This window comes from Coregonus clupeaformis, unplaced genomic scaffold (genome assembly GCF_020615455.1).
Source record: "Coregonus clupeaformis isolate EN_2021a unplaced genomic scaffold, ASM2061545v1 scaf2697, whole genome shotgun sequence".
NCBI lineage: Eukaryota > Metazoa > Chordata > Actinopteri > Salmoniformes > Salmonidae > Coregonus > Coregonus clupeaformis.
In genome coordinates, this window is record NW_025536151.1 from 8,075 (window position 1) to 35,238 (window position 27,164).

Genomic DNA, 27,164 nt, shown 5'->3' on the forward strand with positions numbered 1-27,164 from the left:
TAATAATAATATGCCATTCAAAGACAACTGTAGGAAGTGGTGCCAGGGATCTGAAACCAGCAACTTTCTGATTACTGATCAGTTTCTCTAACCTAACACCATCTCAAATTTAAATAAGTGTTTTGACACTTTTAATTGTGGTTGTTTGTCTGGAAGAGGATAAGTCACTGTTGAACTGGATGTCTGCAATCAAATATTTCTCAACAGAATTTCAAAAGGAATGAAAACAAGAACGTGGTATATATGCATAGCCTATTGCCAACTTTATTTATGTGTTTTGAATGGCTAAAACAAAACAAAATTAGACAAAAAAGCAGAAACTATTTATCCTACTTTGCAGGAAACTGAACAAGTTGAACATGAATAGAGAACTAATCTAAGCAGTAAAGGGATGGTAGTGGCGAGTCATTCATCTTCTCCTGCGTCGTGACCTTGTGACCTGGGTCTCCTCCCGGGTCACGCACTCTGTCCTCTGGCAGCCACATTTATTGATGTGGATGTAGGAGTGGTTGTACTTTGACCCGTCTGGGCAGATCATCTCCACTTCCTTCTTGGTGGTGGATACTTCCCGACAGCAGGTACAAGAGCGCTCCATCATGTTGGCCTCAAGAGAATACCTGAAAACAGAAACGAGAGGCCATGTCATTATGTGGAAGTAGTGATGGTAGCAGTTGTAATTATATAACATTGACTGAGTTTACACAGGCAGCCTAATTCTGATGTTTTGACCAATCAGATGAGCTCTTTTGCCAATAATTGGGCAAAATATCAGAATTAGGCTTCCTTTGCAAACACAGCCATTGTAACATAACATATTACTGAAAATATAATTTGTAGTTTGCATTTAGACAGGCAGCCCAATTCTGCTTTATTGGGAGGATTAATGTGTTAGTGTTCTTGAAATATTTCAGGAATTATCAAAATACTCACATGGCATAGGTGCTACATGATCCACCGCATGTTGTCACTTCCACCTCGTTTGCAGACTTGCAGCCATTGCTGTCCAGGTACACTTTGCCCTTTGTCACATTGCATGGCTTATTTATTGGAATACCTGCACACAAAAGTGACATTTTCGAACAAATTAATGTTAACCATTCTGAGGACCATGGCAATAGCTAAAATTATTTTTTCAATGCATGATAAAGGGCAAGAATGATTTACAAATGTCCATCAAAAAGGATGGTGTTAAAAAGACACTCACAGACATGGCAGCAACCATCTGGAGCAATGACTTCAGTTCCCTTAAAAACAAGAACATGGAAGAAAAAGCAAGAACATTTTGAAGTCACTGACGTAGCGTTTACCAAACCGGCTCCACATGTTTTTCAGTGCAGTGCTCTTGCATGGTTCACTTTAAGCAGCAGGTGTCTATAACCTCACATAAATACACAGTAGGTTTACCATATTAAGCAACAGGACTTGGTCTGAGCGACTGGGCATGTTTAAACTGAATTTCACGAGTATGATTTTGCACATTGTCCAGTTGTTTTTAAATGGGCCAGCTTCCCGGCCTACAGATAATTTGCCAGATGGTTATTGTAACTCACGGGTATGCAGTCTTCTGGGTAGAAGTCAGGGCACACAGTCTTAGCCTCCATTGTGATGAGTTGGTCCATAATCTTTACGCACTCAAACTTTAGACACTTGTCTCCAGATGGTATCCAGACGGAACCAGGCTGTAGAGGTGAGAATGTGAAAGATATCAACAGGAGATTCTTCAAAAGATTTAAGATATACTGTATCATTGGTAAGATAGTTATTTTGCATAAAACTTTAGTGCTACAGTACAATTACATGTTGGTGTTTTTAAATAATAAAGTGAAATAGGACTGATATGTTTTACGAATTGTAAATAGTAATGCTGCCTGATGCTATTTTACCTGAATAGTGTGTGTGGTGTTATCTGGAAGCATAACCACACAGCTTGTCTGTACACACTTCCCACAACACTGCCCAGGAACGGCTTGATGATCATAGCCCTGTAAGGAAGAAGTATATGATGTGCACATGATCTCTCTCATACCAATGTGTGATCCAGGTAATTCACTAGTAATTACACTTATTCAGTAGTAGCCCAATAGTGGACACAGATGAATCAGGGTTATTATAATATTTTGACATGGATAAGAACTCGGCAAATATTACACTAAGTTGGTTGAATTACATATGAGGCCAAAGGGTGTAGATGTGTCAATGGAGATCACTTACCTGCTGGCAGTGAGTGTCACATTCAGTAGGTTGACACTCAATGATATGTAGATGGGTTTGGGCATCCACCCTGTCACCACACACACAATTCTTACACTTGTCCTCGGGAACATTGGTACCAGGCTGGAATGAGAAAATGCAACATTTCAATGGAAAATGTATGAATTGAGACACTTTTTGTGTTCTATCTAATCTAATGTTTGTCTAATCTCATAAAAGGATTGACCAAAAATATTTTTGGCACCCTAATAGAGGCCTCTAATTGCTTTATGGAGGGGGAGGGTTTTAATTTGTTTAGTTTAACTTCATTTGTTATTAATGTATGCAAGTAAAATAACATTGTCCTCTTTTAATAAGTTACATTCAAAATTGTTGATAGTGTAGAAGTCGTGGGACTGGCCAAAATGAACATTGCATAGAATGCATTCTCACCTGATATTCAGTGTTGTTAAATACACAGACATCCATTGGCACTGTGGGGCAAAGAACATGGATAACCACTCAATACAGCAACTAACATGTTGGGATATCTATGGTATGCACACTCAAGCACATGCAGACGCATACTCACAGCATTGATAAGTTGGGCAACAGACTCCCATAGTTGCCTCTGTCTCGAATCCGACTGGACAAGTTATCTTGGAAGTAGAGCATCAGTTTGACATCACACTCTGTTAGAAAGAAACAACTATTAAAAATCGATTAAAATGGCCACATTGGTTGGATATATTAGGTAGTCACCAAAAATGTTAATGTTTAAACGGAGATGTTAGAAAGCCCACATATAGAGCACATTATCCTAACAAGTCACTCACCACATTTGTCCTTTTGACAACAGTCAACAGTTTCTACGACCTTAACTTGGCCCTCCTGATCACAGGTGAGAGGAGGCTGATGTTGGCATGCCACAGGCTGGCATTGGATTTCCAGACTGTACGGGTCACAAACACAATCCTGGCAGTTGCTCACCCAGGTCTCATTTGCCTGCAATGAGGATCAATTTAAGCTCATCAAGGTTTGCATTGACACGACCAGCACAAAGTTTAATCATTCAGTGTGTGGAATCATGCATTACTGAAGCGCTTTGAGGTTCTAAGAAAAGCACTATAGAAATGTAATAAATTATTATTATTATTGTTATTATTATTATTATTATTACTATTGCATACATTATTATACATGATTGTCAAAGGTGAACTACCCACATGATGTTAATGTGTATATCAGAAACAAATTGTTTCTGTTCTCTGCTAAAACCTGTGAGAGAAATTCAACTACAATTTTACCTCTTTCCATTCTCCATTTGGCAACGGCAAATATCTGATGAACCAAAGAGAAAATAATACATTGTAATTGAAATACAGTACATTCCACTACTTAGTTTTGATAATGTACTGTATGTACCGAAGCAACTTGATAACATCAATATAAATCAATATAAACCAAAACCAACACCATTGAAGTATCTGTGAAAAATGCTGTGGTTAAACCGTTTTTTGTTGTTGTTGTTTTTTTACAAAAAGCTGAACCAGCTTTCAAAATACAATTACAGTAGCAATGAACAATTAACACTTTGTGCTTCCCAAAGTGAAGGTCATCAGGATGTAGCTACTATCACAGCACCATACTGTAAGTCACCACACCGTCATCATACAATGATGTTATTGAACCATCCTTACCACAGCTGGGGATACAGTAGTTTGAAGTGGAACTCTTCAGAATGGTACCATTGGGGCAATAACATCCCTCCAATTGTATATCTCCCATGACACTGAACTCATTTTGAGTCTGGATGAATTTCAAATTGTACCTGCAGAGATATTTAAAAAGTGTCAATACCTGAGAGACTTTTCCCCATCATTATGCCCATCCACTGAACAACAACAGCATTATACATACCTGGCATTACAGGTTGGTTCAACTTGTGGACCGCAGGCATTATAAACCTTGGGTTTCTCGCATGTGTGAAGTCTGTAGAGGTGAGAGAAAAAGGTTAATAACTAATAAGCTACATCATAGAGAGGCTGTCTGAGTTTTTGGTCTTGAGGAGTGATCTACTTACCACATTGTCCATTTGTATAATTTCTCCACTCAATACAGACTCCTTCTTGTGCACATGCATCAGCATAGGTCTGCATGCTGGTGCAGCCAATTTTGACATCACTCATATGACACACATCAAAGATGCATGCCACAAGGAATGGCTCGTAGGGGATTACCTTATGGCAACTCTCAAAGACCCTTAAAAGATGCCACACTTCAGTTAGAGTAGATACTTAAACATGATAATTCACTGTACTGTCTTCAGGCTTTTTCAAATGATTGCCGTGTTTTAGTATGTCAAGTTGCTGGCACTGAGATGATTCTGATTGAAAGGTTATCGATCCTACAGAGAAGATAGGTTTCTTGTAAATACAATTGCTACTTACTCGCTTTGAATGAGATGACAAATAGGTGGATCGCTGCATGTTGGTTGTGGTGGTGTCGGCTCTGGTGGTGGTGGCGTGCAATGACTGTTATTGTGGTCTGCAACATGCCATTGGTGTGCCATGTCAGGACAAGATGAATCGATAGTCCCATTTGGCAGCTGGACAGTCATCTGTCCGGTTGTTGTCACATGTCCCTGAATAATATTGAATACCATTGTTAGACAATGAGACATCATGGGGTAATCATGGTAACAGAGTGACCGTAAAACACCTGTACTCACCACACTGTCCCTCAGTGTTGCCACTGAACTTGTCCCAGGGCAGGTATATGCTAAACATAAGACCAGTGAAAGACACCTTGGCATTAATTGCTGGTATGACTAAAAGGGTGTCAATTCCGTTGTCTGTGATGCGGAAGTCCTTGGTCTCATATGCTGGGATGATGCGTTGCTGGTTTACATCAATCTAAGACAAAAATGGTTACAATAATTCAATATTTGTATACCCAATACTATTCTAGAACTGTCTCCTTTATCTAATACATAGAGGAACTATATCCATCTTAAATTAAAGCTAATTTATATCTAAGCTAATCAAAAAGCTAATTCCTCTTAAATGAAAAATGAATGAAAATGTCTTGAACATTCACTATTTGAGATATTTTAATTACCAGACTTGTGAAAACTCCATCAACGTCCTTCTTGGTCATGAATATCTCGTAAGATTGATAATAAATTGTCAGAGACTGAGGACAGGAAAGCCCATCTGGGGCATCACAATAGTAATTGTCGATTACAACACTGAAGTTGTACTTTGGCAGGATTTCTTTGACCAAGACGTAAGAACAATTTCCTTGGAAGCCATAGTATGTTCCATCAAAGGTGACATAGTGAGGGTCTCCCCAACCATAGCAGATACCTTTGTAAGAAGAGAATAATTATCATTTAAAAGCATACGGATGTGGAATGTTTTATGCTGAATTAATAGTGCTGTGATGATATGTTTCCCTTGTTAGACATTCATATACATTTACTGCTGGTAACTATTAGATAACTCGAAACCAGTCAATAGTAAGTATAATATTTCAGATTTTGAACTAAAATCAATAGCTAAAGTGGATTTTGTGACACAAAGAAAAAACTTTTTTTTGTGAACTTACATTGACACTCATAGTGGAAACAGCATCCAGATTCGTCATACACTTGGATTGGAGGATAGTTATTTTCACATGCTATAGGCTTCGGAGTCTCACATTGTACATGCTCATTAATAACTTTCCCGTTGGCACATGTTCCATTGGTGCACTGGTTATGTATCCAGCTTTCACCGTTCTACAAACACAGAAAAATATTAGGCTTACAGGAAATATCTATGAAATAAAACAATTATTTTTGTAATAAAATCATCATTTTGTAAATAATAATTCCTATGGAATGATTCCACAAACGTTATTATCTATAGCAGAGTAAATACCAGTCTTGGAGGATGTTCATGGTCACAGTTTTTAAAAGCTGGATTTTTTGGGGTGGTGATTGGTCTTTCTGTTGTTGTTGGAAGGTGTGCAGTGGTTGGTGTAGTAGGAGGAACTGGAGTAGTTGATGTATTACATCTGGTAGAATGTGTTTCTACTTCACAAGTCTTGTTGCAGAAAGCATAGTAGCACCATCCATCATGGTCAGAGACATTGTAGACATTTGAGCCTGAAAGTATTTTAGGAGCATTAAAAGATTTCAAATTTAACGTGTATAATGCCATACAAATTGAACATTAATAATGGCTAAATTAATGGTAACGTACAAAAGGTTTCAAACTTGGAAAGGGGGAAAATTAAAACTTACCAATGGGGAAATCAGTATGATTGAAGTAGCAAGAACAATTAAGGGGTTGAGTGGATGGAGTCACTGGTTTGGTTGTTCCACCAGTTATTACAACTAATGAGGTTGTATGAATAACACTAGTGAAGGGTGGCTGAGTTGTTGTCATTGTTGTTGTGGGAGCCAATGTTGTGGTCGTTGGGATGTGAGTTGTGGGTCCACATTGACAACATTTCACTCGAATCTCATAATCGAAGCACTTTTGCTGAAGACCTTGCTTATTGTTGTTACAAATCAGTCCAACGGATGGATTGCAAGTCACGTCTTGGCCAAGCTGAGAGATCTGAAGTCCAGGGTATTGTTTTGCTCTACATTCAACTGCCTCTGGAACTGAGCAAATGTGATAACCAGCAGCAATGATGTTCTTAATGGATTCATTATCTCCACCTTCAGATCCAGAGGTTGGCTGACCAAGGTTGATCCAGTCTGACCACACACATGTTTCTTCACCACTGCAGGGAGTAGTTGATACTCCTGTTGTGGTGTATGTAGGAGTAGTGGTTGGAGTTGTAGTAGAGGTGGGAGGCCGACTTGTTGTTGTAGATGGAACTGTCGATGTTAAGGTTTTAGTAGTGGGTGTAGGAGTTGTGGTTGGAGGAACTGTTGATGTTGTTGTTGTGGTTGGGATGGATGTTGTGGGTCCACATTGACAACATTTCACCTCTGAATCTCGTAATCAAAGCACTTTCTGAGAAGACCTTGCTTATTGTTGTTACAAATCAGTCCAACGGATGGATTGCAAGTCACGTCTTGGCCAAGCTGAGATCTGAAGTCCAGGGTATTGTTTTGCTCTACATTCAACTGCCTCTGGAACTGAGCAAATGTGATAACCAGCAGCAATGATGTTCTTAATGGATTCATTATCTCCACCTTCAGATCCAGAGGTTGGCTGACCAAGGTTGATCCAGTCTGACCACACACATGTTTCTTCACCACTGCAGGGAGTAGTTGATACTCCTGTTGTGGTGTATGTAGGAGTAGTGGTTGGAGTTGTAGTAGAGGTGGGAGGCCGACTTGTTGTTGTAGATGGAACTGTCGATGTTAAGGTTTTAGTAGTGGGTGTAGGAGTTGTGGTTGGAGGAACTGTTGATGTTGTTGTTGTGGTTGGGATGGATGTTGTGGGTCCACATTGACAACATTTCACTTCGACCTTAATCAAAGCACTTTTGCTGAAGACCTTGCTTATTGTTGTTACAAATCAGTCCAACGGATGGATTGCAAGTCACATCTTGGCCAAGCTGAGAGATCTGAAGTCCAGGGTATTGTTTTGCTCTACATTCAACTGCCTCTGGAACTGAGCAAATGTGATAACCAGCAGCAATGATGTTCTTAATGGATTCATTATCTCCACCTTCAGATCCAGAGGTTGGCTGACCAAGGTTGATCCAGTCTGACCACACACATGTTTCTTCACCACTGCAGGGAGTAGTTGATACTCCTGTTGTGGTGTATGTAGGAGTAGTGGTTGGAGTTGTAGTAGAGGTGGGAGGCCGACTTGTTGTTGTAGATGGAACTGTCGATGTTAAGGTTTTAGTAGTGGGTGTAGGAGTTGTGGTTGGAGGAACTGTTGATGTTGTTGTTGTGGTTGGGATGGATGTTGTGGGTCCACATTGACAACATTTCCTCGAATCTCGTAATCAAAGCACTTTTGCTGAAGACCTTGCTTATTGTTGTTACAAATCAGTCCAACGGATGGATTGCAAGTCACGTCTTGGCCAAGCTGAGAGATCTGAAGTCCAGGGTATTGTTTTGCTCTACATTCAACTGCCTCTGGAACTGAGCAAATGTGATAACCAGCAGCAATGATGTTCTTAATGGATTCATTATCTCCACCTTCAGATCCAGAGGTTGGCTGACCAAGGTTGATCCAGTCTGACCACACACATGTTTCTTCACCACTGCAGGGAGTAGTTGATACTCCTGTTGTGGTGTATGTAGGAGTAGTGGTTGGAGTTGTAGTAGAGGTGAGAGGCCGACTTGTTGTTGTAGATGGAACTGTCGATGTTAAGGTTTTAGTAGTGGGTGTAGGAGTTGTGGTTGGAGGAACTGTTGATGTTGTTGTTGTGGTTGGGATGGATGTTGTGGGTCCACATTGACAACATTTCACTCGAATCTCGTAATCAAAGCACTTTTGCTGAAGACCTTGCTTATTGTTGTTACAAATCAGTCCAACGGATGGATTGCAAGTCACGTCTTGGCCAAGCTGAGAGATCTGAAGTCAGGGTATTGTTTTGCTCTACATTCAACTGCCTCTGGAACTGAGCAAATGTGATAACCAGCAGCAATGATGTTCTTAATGGATTCATTATCTCCACCTTCAGATCCAGAGGTTGGCTGACCAAGGTTGATCCAGTCTGACCACACACATGTTTCTTCACCACTGCAGGGAGTAGTTGATACTCCTGTTGTGGTGTATGTAGGAGTAGTGGTTGGAGTTGTAGTAGAGGTGAGAGGCCGACTTGTTGTTGTAGATGGAACTGTCGATGTTAAGGTTTTAGTAGTGGGTGTAGGAGTTGTGGTTGGAGGAACTGTTGATGTTGTTGTTGTGGTTGGGATGTGTGTTGTGGGTTCACATTGACAACATTTCACTCGAATCTCGTAATCAAAGCACTTTTGCTGAAGACCTTGCTTATTGTTGTTACAAATCAGTCCAACGGATGGATTGCAAGTCACATCTTGGCCAAGCTGAGAGATCTGAAGTCCAGGGTATTGTTTTGTTCTACATTCAACTGCCTCTGGAACTGAGCAAATGTGATAACCAGCAGCAATGATGTTCTTAATGGATTCATTATCTCCACCTTCAGATCCAGAGGTTGGCTGACCAAGGTTGATCCAGTCTGACCACACACATGTTTCTTCACCACTGCAGGGAGTAGTTGATACTCCTGTTGTGGTGTATGTAGGAGTAGTGGTTGGAGTTGTAGTAGAGGTGGGAGCTGACTTGTTGTTGTAGATGGAACTGTCGATGTTAAGGTTTTAGTAGTGGGTGTAGGAGTTGTGGTTGGAGGAACTGTTGATGTTGTTGTTGTGGTTGGGATGGATGTTGTGGGTCCACATTGACAACATTTCACTCGAATCTCGTAATCAAAGCACTTTTGCTGAAGACCTTGCTTATTGTTGTTACAAATCAGTCCAACGGATGGATTGCAAGTCACGTCTTGGCCAAGCTGAGAGATCTGAAGTCCAGGGTATTGTTTTGCTCTACATTCAACTGCCTCTGGAACTGAGCAAATGTGATAACCAGCAGCAATGATGTTCTTAATGGATTCATTATCTCCACCTTCAGATCCAGAGGTTGGCTGACCAAGGTTGATCCAGTCTGACCACACACATGTTTCTTCACCACTGCAGGGAGTAGTTGATACTCCTGTTGTGGTGTATGTAGGGAGTAGTGGTTGGAGTTGTAGTAGAGGTGGGAGGCCGACTTGTTGTTGTAGATGGAACTGTCGATGTTAAGGTTTTAGTAGTGGGTGTAGGAGTTGTGGTTGGAGGAACTGTTGATGTTGTTGTTGTGGTTGGGATGGATGTTGTGGGTCCACATTGACAACATTTCACTCGAATCTCGTAATCAAAGCACTTTTGCTGAAGACCTTGCTTATTGTTGTTACAAATCAGTCCAACGGATGGATTGCAAGTCACGTCTTGGCCAAGCTGAGAGATCTGAAGTCCAGGGTATTGTTTTGCTCTACATTCAACTGCCTCTGGAACTGAGCAAATGTGATAACCAGCAGCAATGATGTTCTTAATGGATTCATTATCTCCACCTTCAGATCCAGAGGTTGGCTGACCAAGGTTGATCCAGTCTGACCACACACATGTTTCTTCACCACTGCAGGGAGTAGTTGATACTCCTGTTGTGGTGTATGTAGGAGTAGTGGTTGGAGTTGTAGTAGAGGTGAGAGGCCGACTTGTTGTTGTAGATGGAACTGTCGATGTTAAGGTTTTAGTAGTGGGTGTAGAAGTTGTGGTTGGAGGAACTGTTGATGTTGTTGTTGTGGTTGGGATGTGTGTTGTGGGTTCACATTGACAACATTTCACTCGAATCTCGTAATCAAAGCACTTTTGCTGAAGACCTTGCTTATTGTTGTTACAAATCAGTCCAACGGATGGATTGCAAGTCACATCTTGGCCAAGCTGAGAGATCTGAAGTCCAGGGTATTGTTTTGCTCTACATTCAACTGCCTCTGGAACTGAGCAAATGTGATAACCAGCAGCAATGATGTTCTTAATGGATTCATTATCTCCACCTTCAGATCCAGAGGTTGGCTGACCAAGGTTGATCCAGTCTGACGAACACACATGTTTCTTCACCACTGCAGGGTGGTAGTGTACTCCTGTTGTGGTGTATGTAGAGTAGTGGTTGAGAGTTGTAGTAGAGGTGAGGGCCGACTTGTTGTTGTAGATGGAACTGTCGATGTTAAGGTTTTAGTAGTGGGTGTAGGAGTTGTGGTTGGAGGAACTGTTGATGTTGTTGTTGTGGTTGGGATGTGTGTTGTGGGTTCACATTGACAACATTTCACTCGAACTCGTATAATCAAAGCACTTTTGCTGAAGACCTTGCTTATTGTTGTTACAAATCAGTCCAACGGATGGATTGCAAGTCACATCTTGGCCAAGCTGAGAGATCTGAAGTCCAGGGTATTGTTTTGCTCTACATTCAACTGCCTCTGGAACTGAGCAAATGTGATAACCAGCAGCAATGATGTTCTTAATGGATTCATTATCTCCACCTTCAGATCCAGAGGTTGGCTGACCAAGGTTGATCCAGTCTGACCACACACATGTTTCTTCACCACTGCAGGGGAGTAGTTGATACTCCTGTTGTGGTGTATGTAGGGTAGTGGTTGGAGTTGTAGTAGAGGTGGGAGGCCGACTTGTTGTTGTAGATGGAACTGTCGATGTTAAGGTTTTAGTAGTGGGTGTAGGAGTTGTGGTTGGAGGAACTGTTGATGTTGTTGTTGTGGTTGGGATGGATGTTGTGGGTCCACATTGACAACATTTCACTCGAATCTCGTAATCAAAGCACTTTTGCTGAAGACCTTGCTTATTGTTGTTACAAATCAGTCCAACGGATGGATTGCAAGTCACGTCTTGGCCAAGCTGAGAGATCTGAAGTCCAGGGTATTGTTTTGCTCTACATTCAACTGCCTCTGGAACTGAGCAAATGTGATAACCAGCAGCAATGATGTTCTTAATGGATTCATTATCTCCACCTTCAGATCCAGAGGTTGGCTGACCAAGGTTGATCCAGTCTGACCACACACATGTTTCTTCACCACTGCAGGGAGTAGTTGATACTCCTGTTGTGGTGTATGTAGGAGTAGTGGTTGGAGTTGTAGTAGAGGTGAGAGGCCGACTTGTTGTTGTAGATGGAACTGTCGATGTTAAGGTTTTAGTAGTGGGTGTAGGAGTTGTGGTTGGAGGAACTGTTGATGTTGTTGTTGTGGTTGGGATGTGTGTTGTGGGTTCACATTGACAACATTTCACTCGAATCTCGTAATCAAAGCACTTTTGCTGAAGACCTTGCTTATTGTTGTTACAAATCAGTCCAACGGATGGATTGCAAGTCACGTCTTGGCCAAGCTGAGAGATCTGAAGTCCAGGGTATTGTTTTGCTCTACATTCAACTGCCTCTGGAACTGAGCAAATGTGATAACCAGCAGCAATGATGTTCTTAATGGATTCATTATCTCCACCTTCAGATCCAGAGGTTGGCTGACCAAGGTTGATCCAGTCTGACCACACACATGTTTCTTCACCACTGCAGGGAGTAGTTGATACTCCTGTTGTGGTGTATGTAGGAGTAGTGGTTGGAGTTGTAGTAGAGGTGAGAGGCCGACTTGTTGTTGTAGATGGAACTGTCGATGTTAAGGTTTTAGTAGTGGGTGTAGGAGTTGTGGTTGGAGGAACTGTTGATGTTGTTGTTGTGGTTGGGATGGATGTTGTGGGTCCACATTGACAACATTTCACTCGAATCTCGTAATCAAAGCACTTTTGCTGAAGACCTTGCTTATTGTTGTTACAAATCAGTCCAACGGATGGATTGCAAGTCACGTCTTGGCCAAGCTGAGAGATCTGAAGTCCAGGGTACTGTTTTGCTCTGCACTCAACTGCCTCTGGAGCTGAGCAAATGTGATAACCAGCAGCAATGATGTTCTTAATGGATTCATTATCTCCACCTTCAGATCCAGAGTTTGGCTGACCAAGGTTGATCCAATCTGACCACACACAACTTTCTTCACCACTGCAGGGGGTAGAGTAGGTAAATATAGGAGTAGTGGTTGGAGTTGTAGTAGAGGTGGGAGGCTGAGTTGTTGTTGTTGTAGGTGGAGCTGTCGATGTTGAGGTCTTTGTAGTGGGTGTTGGAGTAGTGGTGGGAGGAATTGTTGTTGATGTGGTTGGTGGAGCAGTCGATGTTAAGATTGTAGTTGTGGGTGTTGGAGTAGTTGTAGGAGTTGTAGTTGTGGTTAGAGGTTGAGTTGAGGTTGGAGGAGTAGTGATTGTCATTGGTTTACTTGTTGTTGTAGGTAATGTGGATGTTGACATTGTTGTAGTTGTGACAGTAGGTGTAATTGTAGGTAATGATGTTGTAGTGTGACATTTCACAGTCTTACAACACTTCACTTTAATTTCATAGTCTAGGCATATTGGAGGAATGCCTTGATCTTTGTTCTGGCATATTAGTCCAACCTCCGTATTACATTCTACCTTCTGTCCTAATTCAGACAATGGGACCCCTGGATATCGCACTGCTTGGCACATGACATCCACTGGTTTTTCACAAATATCTTTTCCAGATTGTATAATATTTTTAATTGATTCATTGTCGCCACCCCCAGGACCAAATTGAGGATAGTCCACATTATACCAAGGTGACCACTCACAAACTGTGCAGTTAGGGGTTTTGTAGTCAACGTGGTTGTTGATATAGTGGAGGTGGTTTCTGTTGTAGTTGTTGTTGTGGAAAAAGGTGGCCTTGTAGTTGTTGGTGCAATGGTTGTAGGCTTAGATGTGCAAAGATTTTCATCACAGCAGAGGACTCGAACTTGGTAGTTAAAGCACAGTGGGAATGGGCCTGACTGGTCTTCATTTCTGCAAGTCAAACCTTCTGCAACATTACACAGAACCACTTGGCCCACTTGGCTTATGCTAACATTTGGGTACTTCTCGGCTCTGCATTGAATCTTGCTTGGCTTCTCACATATATCGTGTCCCTCTGCTCTTATGTTGTTGTAGGTTTCAGAGTCTCCTCCTGGAGTTCCAAGTGTAGGGAATGTGGTATCAAACCATTGTGACCATACACATGGATAGCCACATGTTGTAGTAAAGGATGTTGGATACGGTGTTGTCTCTGTTGAAGTTGTGGCTGGTTCTATAGATACAGGGATTACATTACAGTTAGTCAGTTAAAAATAAAATATATTTTCTTCTGAAGGTGCATAATTAGCAGTGTCCTCAGCCATTTTGATCACAAGAGATACTTGCTGTAGTTTTTAAACTTCATATGCAACAATGTTGGCTGGTGGCACTTTAAACAGAGAGGACGGGGTCATAGTAATGGCTGGAATGGAATCAATGGAATGGTCTCAAACAGAGACATCTGGTTTCCATGTGTTTGATACCATTCCATTCACTCTTTTCCACTCATTATTATGAGTCGTCCTCCCTTCATCAGCCTCCTCTGATATATAACCAAGTCATACTAGTCACTAGTCACTCAAGCCTCAGTCTCAGGTACCCACCAGTTGGTGTTGGTGTTGAGAAAGTGAAAACATTTTTTGTCACTGTAGAGGATGATGTAGAGGTAGGAACATTTGTAGATGGTGTTGGATGAGATGTAATAGAAGTTGTTGGATTTGTAGTTGAACATAGGTACATGTCCCTTTGTATGGTTCCATTCTTCCCACAAACTGCTGTGATACAGCTGCTATGTCCATCCGTTGTATCGTATATGACATGCCCATAGGGGTATTTGTTCCCATTGTAGGTGCAAGTGCAAGCTGAAATGATAAGATATATTTTAGGGTACTGGAATATTGAAAACATTATTAATGTGTTTTTGTTTTTGTTTTTGTTTAGGGATCCATTTATACCTTGTTCATCGTATTTGCAGTCCACTGTCACGGAATTACAATAGCTTTGGAAAAAGAAACATTTATAATTCTACTTAGTTTCATTCTTGACATTCAAACACAGTTACGGTGTTCACAATTTTTGCAAAGTCCAATATTCTCTGTATTACTAAAGGCATACCATGTCTGGCAGTTTTCTGTGGTCAGTACTTTTTCTCCATTATTGTAGTGTTTTCCATCTGTGCCATAGCAGCCACACTGCTCCTTCTCCACACATTGCATTGTATCTTCATCAAAGAAGGGTTGAGCAGGAGGACATTTTGGATAGCAACCTAAAGAAGAAGGAAAATGTTTGAATATGAATGATGAAAAAGCAATTGATTGATAAAGGGATATGGTGAAGAAACACAGAGAATAGAAACTGAGTGAAAAATAAAGAATATCTCAAATGACTTCAGACAGTTATTCTTCTAAATATTTGATGATTGTAAAACTGGAATAGTCCAACAGAAAGACAAAATAAATGAATAGATTAGAGATCAAGTTCTCTAGAGATCAAGTTCATACTATAGTTATACCATGTATGTACGGTATAATTACAACACCAGGTACACAAACACTTTACCATCAAGCTGAGCCAAGCCATATACTTGCTGGATCACTTTTCATTTAGCATGGTTTGGTAAAAAATGTAGCCTGCATTTGTTTCACACTACCAATTCCAGCCTGATAAAATTGATAGCAATTTAAAGCTAGAATCCTTTGTTGCTACAGCCATTTTTTTGACATATAAATGAATAATATATACCCATTGATTCTTGAAGAAAGTAACTTATAAATGCCTCCTGAGCTTAGTTCAACTGTCGTACCCCATAAGATCCCAAAATATACTCTTGTTTTAATCCAATGTCTGTAAACAATAGAAATGTAATCAAACACTGCATAACCTCAAAACATGGTTAAAACGATCATTTTCATATCATGAATGGTCAGCCCTTGCGTCTATGAATTTGAGAGTGGTTACATTTCTCCAGGCCCATCCCTCAGCTTTTTACAAAAACAGAGGCGGGGTGTCACACTTTTTTATTGTTTCAATTAAGGACTCTAGCGTTAACATTAAACAAATACTAAGTGCCTGTTATAGAAAATTGTTGTTTTCAAAATAGATCCTAAATGAATGTCTACTGTACCTTCAAGAGGTGGTATCTGAGTGGAGCAGCTCCCGGAGGGATTCCTGCAGGTCTTCATACACTGAGCTCCACATGCCTTGTAGTGCCACTCACATTCTCCAGGGGGGTTGTAGTAATCACAGAATAGTGCTGTATGTGGAGGACAAAAGCTCTCTGTAAGTATTATCTTCAATTCGGTTTAAACTGACTGGATTAAGTCTATTTTTATGTCAGCACTTAAATGAGTTGAACATTTAGAGACTCACGGCAGATTTGTGGGCTTCTCCAGGCTATGCAGGCTCCAGCCTCATTACAGGCCTCTGCATAAGCTGCCACAGCGGTACAGAAACACTCACAGTCTCCACCACTGTCACAAGCACATGAGTCTGTCACACAAGCATCGTAGAAAGGAGAGGGGTCCACCTAATTGGAAAACAGAATTTAGTCGACATGATCATATCAAATTCCAAAACATTCAGTGAACAACTAAAGTCTTAACTTACTTTAGAATGGCAGTCTGTGAAAACGTTGCTCTGTATGATGCTGCACTGTTTCTGTGACCAAGACTGCCTATAAGGGTTGGCAATACAGGGGCTCCTTTTGGTCTTTGCATCAGGGGCAGCTTGCAGAGACTTTCCAGCTGTTTCCAAAGTCTAGAGGCTTGACAACAACTGCCTGGCTCCTGGTGGTGAAGTCATTGTTTGCGTTGCCATCATAGTTTCCACACAGACCACAGACATGTCCCTGAATAGGACATTGCATTAGATTCAGTTGAGTGATAAAAGGAGTCATAACAGACTTGTGAATATCATTTGATGGAATACTAGAAACATATTTACTAATCTAATATGTCATTCAATCAAAGTTCAAATGTACCTTGAACTGTGGGTTAAGTTTGATGAACATGCTTGTTTTCCTGTCCCACATGAGAATCAAACCATTATTTGCTTCAATCACAAGGTAGATGCCCATTGTGCGAATCTGGTAGGGAACCGCCTCCCCTGAATTTCTCTCAACAACTTGGTAGTTTCCTTCTGTCAGGATTAATTCATTGTTCTGAAAGAGATTTAAAAAATAGTTTGAGTGTATAGTTATTAAGGTATTAATTCATCTAATTACTCCTTAGGTTATAATTTATGCTATATCTTTGCCTCATGAAGCTTTGATTTATGTATTCTGTTTAGTATGCTTTATAGTATGTACTGTATGTATGTACTGTATGTATGAATGAATGAATGGTAGTAGTTTGGCTTCAGCAATGGTATGTGCCAGGCAGGAAGCAGGAATCTAGTTACCCCCAGGAAGAGCTTGATGGCCTTGGAGCAGGTGGTGCCTGTTGTTCCACAAGGGACGTTCTCAGTGATGACTCTGAAGCTGCCGTTGGCATTGTTGTTACCACAGTAGTCCTGTTTAAGGTAGACTCAATTTCAGTCATAAATTGAACAACAGCCAACACAGTATTTTGGTGGATGGTACATTATCTCCAACCACACATGCAGTAAGTCAATCATTGGAATAGTGAAAAGGTTCAGCTTGTTGGGAATGCTATAGCAGCTTCCACAAAGCAACAGTAGATAATATCTAGTTTCAAATGTTGCTTTTCAAACTCCCTAGAAACGCCTACAGTACATACCTTAAAAAAGTAAACACAAACCCTTATTGGTCAGCATGTATTAATACATTGACCAATAAAAAAAGTATTATAATATTGGTGTCGATCAGTTAGACTATCAAGTTACCCTGCAAGCATACCTTTGTAAGAGTGTATTCACAGTCTCCTTCGAAAGTGAATCGTTTCCCATCAAAAGTAATGTAGTGTCCATCTCCATAAATGGCACAGGTTCCATGACACAGGTTTGTTGTGCACTGCCATTTTCTGTCTTTACAAGTGCTGAAAGTGGCAAAAACAGATATATCAGACTGAAGTCTTAATTGGTTTAAAACCCCAACTGAGGCAAGATGAGCTTACCAGGTATTGCAGTCGACCTTGATGCTGTCTCCTGGTTGGTAAGTAGCTCCATTGTGAGAACAAGGACAAAGGTCTGGCTTGATGCAGCCTCCTTTTCCATCGGCTACCAGTCCAGAGGGACACATACAGCCTGATATGCACTCTGTGCTGATCTGTAAAGTAAAAATTATTGATTTGAAAATCTACTGTGTACAAATGGTGTTAACTATATGTTAATCTGGTTTCCAGAAAGTTCCGCCCAAATGTGTGAGGAGTCTGGTGGACCGAAAGGTCAAACTTGGCCTTCGTTAGCCATTATCCAATACAGAAAGACTGGGAGAAACTCCAAGCATATAGGCGTTGGCGTAATTGGCTTAATCAACCAACCAATCATCTCCCACAACAACTTCCCCCTAGCCCTCCCCCATACGCTAGCACAACACAAGCACAGAGCCACGCCTCGCAGTCGTGTGATTCGCAAAAATGAAATGATGACAAATACTTTACTCAATAAAGTCACTCCCATAGAATTATATGGTCACTCCCATTAAGGCCAAATTTGAATCGTTGATGTACCAAGCTTATATGTGCTGTGTGCAATAGCCTGGAGACGAGGTTAACTATATGTTAACTGTAGGGGCAATTAAAAAATAATTTTTTTAAAAAAAAAAACGTATTGTTTATATTTTACACTAGATTTTAATTCACAATCCTAAGGGAATTAGATGACTGGGTGTACAAAACATTAAGAACATGCTCTTTCCATGACATGGACTGACCAGGTGAAAGGCAAGTTGATCCCTTATTGATGTCACTTGTTAAATCCACTTCAATCAGTGTAGATGAAGAGGAGGAGACAGGTTAAAGAAGGATTTTTAAGCCTTGAGACAGATTGTGTATTAATATCAATGTTAGGAAGGTGTTCTTAATGTTTTGTACACAGGTTTATATGTACTGTGCGCAATAGCCTGGAGACAAGGTGAATAGGGGACTCACACAGGCCATATCCAGAATATTGCAGCTCTTCTGACACTCTAACCCTCTTATTCCTGGGCTTGCATTGGAGCAGTTGAAGAAAACCATTGGTGCAACACATGCTGTGAAAATAAAGTTAATTAATGTATCATGACTCTGTTGTGTCTTTCATAAAATCAATATGCTGTGTAAAGTGTGTACTAGGATGGAGATATATATATTTTTTTTTTAAAAATATTTCAACATGCACATAGCCTGGTTCTGTTGCCAATAGCATACTATTACCACACACCATATATGTATATAGGATTTGGCATAGTGCCATTAAAAGAACAGACTTATATTCAAATGCAGTGTTGCCTGTCACAGTACAATAGCTGAAAATTGTGAGTTGTTTTGACAATTTATATACATGAACTTACATGGCTGATCAGGTGAATCTCCAATACAGTGGAGATTGCCCTCCTTGCAGGTGCTGAAATAAAATAATGTTAATGGTACTTGAATGTCCCTACACCCTATACACTACAGGAAAGCAAGGCCTAAAGCTCTTGGTTCATAAAGTTTGAAAAAATATGCCTTTACAATAAAAGGTGTTCACTAAATATTAGCAGAAAAGCAAGCAACCGAGCAACAGTTCAGTGTTTTTTTACATTGTGTAGTGAAATACATTGATATACAGTTTGAGTATAGGTAGGTAAATATCTCGGTCCATACCACATGGTTCCATCCTTGCTGATGACCTCTCCAGGGGACACCACTGAGCCCTTGTAATAACAAGGGCAGCTGGCTGGTGGAACACACTTGCCCTCATCATCCAGGTAGGTTCCCTCAGAACAGACACACCCATCCACAGACTCGAAGGTGATTGAACAGGTAAAGTCAGAGTCGCTGTAGCAGCGGCAGGAGCGATCACTGCTTTTTATGCTGTAGGCGTAGACCATGGTGCTAGGGCATGAGGTGGAGTATTTGGCTGGGGATGGCAACAATTAGTGTTAGTTGTAAATATTTATAATATTTGTATCTTATTCTCCCACAATTTGCACATCTTCTTAGGTATTATGGTGTGGTATTGTCACTTACTGCAGATAGTGTCTCTCCAGCCGCTGAGCTGGATGCCCTCGGCAGCACAAGCGTGGACATAAGAGGACACGGCAGCACACATGCAGTCCTCACTCTTCTCACAGTTACAGCTGTCATACATGCAGTTCTGAATAGAGAACCACAGTCAGAACAGCATCCATACTATACTGTACAATAGTTTGTGTTAATTGTGTGTGCATAATATGAACAAATACTTTGCAAATAAACAATATTTAACAGCAAGCAATGTAATTCTCAATTGCCCCATAATAGCTGGCATTACATGTTACATGCATTTGTGTATTAGCTATGCTAAGGAAATTGTCAGAAATGAATAGTATGGTGAAAGGGTCTCACTTCTTTGTACATGTCTGGGCTTATCGCTGCGTGGCACGGAGCAAACAACCCTTTAGGATCAGCCAGCTGAGAGCACCAGTGCTGGGCGTATTTCTCTGAAATAGAGAAAAAATAAACCACAGGAAATAGTTAGGCTGACTTTAAGAAACACTTGCACCATTCTCCATAACATTTAAAACTGACATGGAAAGGTAATAAAACATGCAGCTACCATTGTCAAGACTTAAACTGCAGGGGCTTTCAAAGCTACTCTTGATGTCTGGGCAGCTGGCTCGTGTTTTCCAGGTGTTTGCAAAACTAATGGCTGTGCCCTCAGTCACTCCACTCAGGACCTTGAAATCATCTCCTTGGTTGTTGTTAAAGTTTCCACAAAGACCTGTAGGATGAACATGTATTTATACACAGGGAAAATAAATCATTCACAGAACATGAACACCTCAGTGGAATGTGGTGGTTGGTCAACGGATGATGAGACATACCACAAGTTCTCTGCTGCCAAACGGTGCTTGCAGCAATATAGACCTGCATGATTGGTGAGAGTTGGATTTCCAACTGGAGGCCAAAGGTGGTCTGGACAATGATGAAAAATGAGGAGGCTCTGAAAATGGTTACTCCAGCTATAAGGAACAAAGTGGGAAGATGGAGCATTATGACGTTAAGTAAAATATGTGTCAGTGTTGAATGATATAGCTACATCACCATTACGACATTCCCAATTATCCTTATGTATTCCCCATACAATTATGTGCTTTAACTGTAGGACACAAGTTTCATGTATGCCTAGTCATGACTACATTGATAGTACTCTATGTTTATTGTGCAACTGTAACTTACCAGCAGAAAAGGGCAGCTGAGAATAGATTCCATTTACAAAGGCTTTTCCATTGGGTTGTATGTTGATCACCTGCATAGAGGGGCATTGTGTATCAATATGTTATTCAGTATATTAAAAGAATACATTCAAATCTAAAACCTAACAACATTTGGAGAAAAGAAACTTCTACTGCAGTCAAAGGCTGAGAGCATGTCAGTCAATTAATACTTACAGTGGCTCCTTCTGAGAGGGACAGGGTAACAGCCTTTAGACAAGACTCACTGTCAGAAAGCCCACACTGCACCACATCACCCAGTACAGTGAATTGCATCCCATCACAGTCCTGAAAAAAACACATAAATAAGTTGTCTCAAATATTTGCCTCAATAACAGGAAATATCCTTCTGAATCTTTCTGAAAAATGAATATCTCAGTATAAATCAAGAGACAGAGTAAACATGAACAACCCACATTTCTTCATAAATAAATATATGGATACAAAATGAATAGTGTTGTTCTATATCAGGGCTCTCCAACTATGTTCCTGGAGAGCTGCTCTCCTGTAGGTTTTTGCTCCATCCCCAGTTCTAACTGCATATTGACCTTGGTCAGAACATAAGAGCAGTCCCCATGGAAGGTGTAGCCTTTTCCATCATAGGTGTTGATGTGGGATCCTCCCTCCACAGCGCAGGTGCCAGGACAGTCCTTGTCCGCACACTTCCACTGACCACCACCACAGGAGCTAAGGGCAAAATATCAATTATTCAATGGAACTTACAAATTGTCACCCCTGGAACAACTTTTAGACTCAAGTCAGAATTCTTAGCCTGGGTTTCTTACCAATCTTTACAAGTGCTTGAAAAAGACTCTCCTGGTGTGTAGGTTTTTCCATTGTGGAGGCAGGAGCATTGACTCAAGGCAATACAACCATTCTTGTTAACGTCATCAAAAACGGTGCCTTTGGGTGAGAGCATACATGTGTTTATTATGTCTCCATCCCAACATACCTCCCTACAAAGGCAAAACGCAGTAACTATGTATTTTCTTTTACTGCAAAATCTGACTTCAAAGTATTGTTCTGTCTCGACAGACAATAATTTCTGAAACTCCATGATATATTCTGATCAACTGGCTTGTTGTGGCTAAATACCACATGAATCAGATAATATACAGTATCTAGCCATTACATCATATCAAAGAGTTTTGACTACATTTGTAGTTGCCTTTGTAGGGCAGCATAGTCCAGTCAACAATATGGGATCAGTTGTTTTGCATTCTATCAGTATATAGTCTGCTACATTCCAATGCATTTTTTATTACATCTCTTTGAAGAAGAGGATGTGCAGAGAACGTTTAAATATGTCTGCCTACCTGGAGGACAAAAGCAGCCATCTGAGCAGTGTTCCTCACACAGCTGGCCTCTCTCAGGGTTGGAGCAGGTGTCAACACAGGGGTTTCCACACTCCTGGTACTCCATGTTGAAGGGGCATGTCTTATCTGCAAAGATAAGGTTATTTCAAAATGTCAGTATACTGTTGCAACTAACCAATGTGCGATTTGTTGATACAGGGAATAAGGGCATGCTTACAGCAGAACTGTTCAGTCCTCCATTGTTTGGGCTTCCCGCCTGCATGAACACACTGGCGGGAATACTCTGAGATGGTGTTGCACAGGCAGAAGGACTTGGTGCTGTTATCACAGTTGCACAGGTCAGATACACAGGCCTCAACAAATGAGTCGATGGCCAACAAGTCCTTACAGCTGCTGAAGGCAGGACCGGAGAGCAACTGCTCACAAATTGGTTTCTATCAAACAAAAACAGAGAGATGTTATAATTAGGTCATATACAGTGGAGTCTGAAATTATTGACACCCTTGATAAAGATAAGCAGAAAGAATAAAATAAATTATTCAAATACTGAACTATATTGTATACAAAACAAATTTGGGAAAATATATTATTTGATACTAATACAATTGCTCCTAGAAAGAGATTTTGTTTAACAAGCAATTTTTAAAAAATCTCAAAAAGGTAGGGGTCAAAATGATTGACATCTCTGTTTTCACAAATACATCAAACACATGGTTTCCATGTGTTTGATGCCATTCCATTTACTCCGTTCCAGCCATTATTATGAGCCGTCCTCTCCTCAGCAGCCTCCAGTGATTAGGAGGGATCTTAGACAATTCCTCCATCAGAATATTCCTTGATATCCTTGATATCCTTCATCTGTTCTTATGGACTGCACTCTTTAATTCAAACCAATGGGTTTCATATCCAGAGACTGAGATGGCCATTGCAAAATGTTGATTTTGTGGCCAAATAACAATTTCTTTGTGGATTTTGATGTGTGCTTGAGGTTATTGTCTTGCTGGAATATCCACTTAAGGCCAAGTTTCAGCGTCCTGGCAGAGGCAACCAGGTTTTTGACTAAAAGGTCCTGGTATTGTGTAAAGTTCATGATGCCGTTGACCTTAACAAGGGACCCAGGACCAGTGGAAGCAAAATAGAACCACAACACCAATATAGCCCCCACCAATAAACCCCACCATATTTTACAGTAAGTATGGGGTTATTTTCTGCTCAGGCATTCTCATTTCGACGCAAACCTACCACTGGTGTGAACGGCCAAAGAGATCCATGTTAATTTAATCCTACAAATGTTAACGTCTGGAGTTTGCTAAACGGCATTGTCACTTGGAGTGGAACTGGTGCATTGGTCAGATTACATGAAAATATAGGTATTTGGCCACGCACACCAGTGGTGGGTTTGGCATCGAAATGAGAATGCATAAGAAGAAAAGAACCCCATAGCTACTGTAAAATATGGTGGTGGATCTTTGATGTTATGGGGCTATTTTGGTTCCACTGGTCCTGGGGCTCTTGTAAAGGTCAACGCTATCATGAATTTTACCCAGTACCAGGACATTTTTGCCAAAACCTGGTTGCCTCTGCCAGGTGGCTAAAACTTGGATGCAAGGGGATATTCCAGCAAGACAATAACCCCATGCACACATAAAAATCCCCAAATAAATATTTATTTGTCCACAAAATCAACATTTTGCATTTTCACATCTGAACTTCACACCCATTGAAAATCTGTGGTTTGATTTGAAAAGGGCAGTCCATAAGTACAGACAAAGGATATCAAGGATCTGGAAGGATTCTGTATGGAGGTATGGTCTAAAATCCTTCACAATGTGTTCTCCAACTCATAAAATATTTTAGAAAAAGGCTCAGTGCCATTATTCTTGCAAGGTGAGGTATTGAAAGGTATTGAAAACAGGGGTGTCAATAATTTTGACCCCTGCCTGGAGAGAAAAAAATATATTACATTTAAACAAAATCTATTTTTCAGAGCAATTGTATTTCTATAAATTAATATAATTTAAAAAGAAATGGAGCATACTGTAGCATTATATTCATTTCTGCTAATCTTTATCAAGGGAGTCAATCATTTCGGACCCCACTGTACATGTTGTTAAGTACACAGCAGCCTAACCAATAACCCTATTTTTATCATAAACCATAAAGATTAACCTACCAGATTGGGGAATTTCTGATTTGAAGGCAGTGTGTTTTCAGTACAGCTTTCAGTTGGACCATCCAATTTCCAGAAGTTTCCGAAGTCGACAGGGGACAATTTCATACCTTTGGCATAAAAATAAATCCAGTGTTTGTTCAATGTCAACTGTATTCCAAATAATAGGCTAAGGTTGATATGTTGATAGTGTCAGTGAAATGTACCATGGCTATAGAACTCATCGAATTGCTGAACTCCATTAAAATCTCCACATAGACCACAGGTCTTGTTTCTGAATTTTATGTCCATCTCCACCTGAAATAGCAGATCATTCGAAGTTTTAGGGTGACAGATTACCTCCATAACCGCACAACACTCAACAAAAACGGGGAATGACTCTAACAAAACTAACATTTAACAGCAGTGACAACCTATTCCTTAAAATAACTACAGATTAGGACTACCTTAACAGTTGTTAAGATGATGTAAACTGCTGTTAACACAATCATTCCAAGTGCCCCAGTCCAAGTGCCCACAGTCCATCCAAGTGCCCACCACAGCACAGGCCATCAAATGCAGACATTGACCACACTGCAAAAACCTAGCTCTGACATCCACAACAGAAATATTCATAAATGCATAATTGTTGTACTACCAAGAAGGAATCCTCCTGGTTCCATATGGCTACCAATCCCAGTTTTGCTTTGATCTTGATGTAGGAGGGAGTCTCTTCAATGAGAACACCAGACTGGCTGAATGGTAAGGTGGCACTGGAGGAAGAGGAAGACAAAGCATTAGATTCAACTAGAACTTAGATCAACCCATTTTCAATTAGCTCAATTGACTTCATTTTAAGACATTTTCATTGTTAGTTTAAAAACAGCATTCTCATCTCTATCACTGTAAATGTGTGCTTGAGCATAATTGGTGGGGTCTCATATTTTATGTCAAAGCCACTGGCAGAACAATATGACATCCAACTACTTGAGCACTGAGCACTGATTGAGAAATACAGCTACATGACACATTCTGGAGGAACGTACTTATTCCCATTAACAACAACGGAACCCTTGGATAGCTCCACCACTGTGCCATCCAGCTTCATGGTGATCTTGCTAATGGTGGGCTGGTTGTCCACCACCTGCCGCCTCATCTGGATGTTGAAATCCTCATAACTGCTATGGCACAGTGAGGTCACAACATAGTTGCAGGTGGAGGGGAGCTGAAAGATGTCTCCGTCAAAGGTCTTGAAGTGGTAGTTACCCCACGTACTGCAGACCTGGCCATTATGTATAGGACTCACTCCTGGGGAAAAGGACAACCAAATCAGGTATAATAGCATACAATTCAGCAGGTTATATCTTTAGATACAGAGAAAGAAATTAGTATTTCCCATTTTTGCCCCTCGTAAGACCTAAATTTGCTTTTCACTAGGAGTCCATTGGTTGACTGCTAGATTGGCCTCACTCACTCACCATAAGAGTCTACTGAAGCACCCACGTGTCAATCTAATTAACAACATAAAAAAATCCTCATCAAAATCTGTCAGTTTAACTAAAGATATCAGTTTTTTGCATGGGCTGCGTCTCAATCCACTGCATCCACCTATGTCGACCATCCGCATCTGAGGTTGAAAGTGACAGAGCTACAGAGCGGTTAGTCACACCAGGGGACATCCTGAAAATCAGTCTTCTCACGAAAACGTCTGTAGTGTCCGAACGATTTGGCCTACCTACTAATATGACCACTCTATTGTGTCACGGGACTTGTCTGATGTCAGTACCACCGATGTGCCAACTTCTGTCTGTAGCGTCTGAACCATTTGGTCTATGACACCCACAAGTGTCACAGGACTTGTCTGAAGTTAACCGATACAAATGAATGGAAGTATGGAGGTAGTTTTGTGCCAACAAAAAAAAGGGGATAAATATGTGTCCAAAAAACAAAAATATTTCCAGACACTTCAAACCCTTATTCCTTATGACTTATTTGTTTTGCATTTATTAATGTGTTATTCAATGTGTTTCTATGGGCTATAGTAGTAAACGCCAAATTCAATATTTGATCAACTAAAAAACCAAGACTTTTCAAAGTACATCTAATCTCTATCAAGTTTATGAACTTGAACAATAAATGAATTAGCTAGGCTACTTCATGCTTTTCAACAACAGCTAATCCACAAAACCTGTTGCACTACTTGCTATGACTGTCTCCATCATGGTTATTGTCCTTTCACCATTGTCTGTGGATATGTAAGCATACATTGTTAACCATTGTCATCATCCTCAGGGCTTACACATCTGTATAGCACATGTATTATAAAGCTTACCTGCAATCTCAGGTATCCTTGACATTGAGGGGATGATGTTAACCGTGGCCTTTAATGTATCCTCTGAAATCAAAGTGTATATTAATAAGTTACATGAAGCTTTTACTGTAAATCATTGTGGAATCCTGTGTATTTCAGGCTCTGTTATGTAGTTCTCTTGCCAATCCTACATTTACCTATTCATCAACCATAACTCATGCTTAAAGGCACATAAAGGCAGAACTGAGCTTTGTCAAATATTCCCTAATTGTTAGGCTGTCCAATTAGATAAACATTGGAGCTATTGTGAGAGCGCTATGACATACAGTAACATACAGTTTAGCCCTGTCAACACTAAATACAAGGTTTCATGTAAAACAAAATCATGGATTCTACCTACC

General features: G+C 40.5%; 2 protein-coding genes and 1 pseudogene across 2 annotated transcripts; all 3 read right to left on the minus strand.

Annotated features, from left to right (window-relative positions):
- Positions 1-431: 431 nt before the first annotated feature.
- On the minus strand, positions 432-2,854 carry LOC123489037 (intestinal mucin-like protein; the record flags this gene model as incomplete). Its single annotated transcript, XM_045219735.1, has 8 exons — positions 2,783-2,854; positions 2,644-2,684; positions 2,212-2,334; positions 1,884-1,982; positions 1,551-1,679; positions 1,205-1,244; positions 931-1,054; positions 432-617 (listed from the first exon to the last, which is right to left on the minus strand). Coding segments are annotated over exons 1-8 (773 nt in total), but the record flags the coding sequence as incomplete, so codon positions are not given.
- Positions 2,855-4,777: 1,923 nt separating this feature from the next.
- Positions 4,778-14,616, minus strand: LOC123489038 (annotated as a pseudogene).
- Positions 14,617-14,700: 84 nt separating this feature from the next.
- On the minus strand, positions 14,701-26,809 carry LOC121561319 (mucin-5B-like). The gene is given in 27 exon segments (XM_045219736.1): positions 14,701-14,918; positions 15,777-15,905; positions 16,022-16,178; positions 16,259-16,372; positions 16,374-16,499; positions 16,632-16,811; positions 17,051-17,161; positions 17,508-17,646; positions 17,725-17,876; positions 18,700-18,800; positions 19,101-19,153; positions 19,396-19,651; positions 19,762-19,888; positions 20,119-20,213; positions 20,330-20,494; positions 20,598-20,735; positions 20,953-21,022; positions 21,165-21,275; positions 21,536-21,674; positions 21,773-21,890; positions 22,304-22,429; positions 22,521-22,737; positions 24,477-24,583; positions 24,680-24,770; positions 25,111-25,225; positions 25,499-25,760; positions 26,785-26,809. Coding segments are annotated over 27 exon segments (3,642 nt in total).
- Positions 26,810-27,164: the final 355 nt, after the last annotated feature.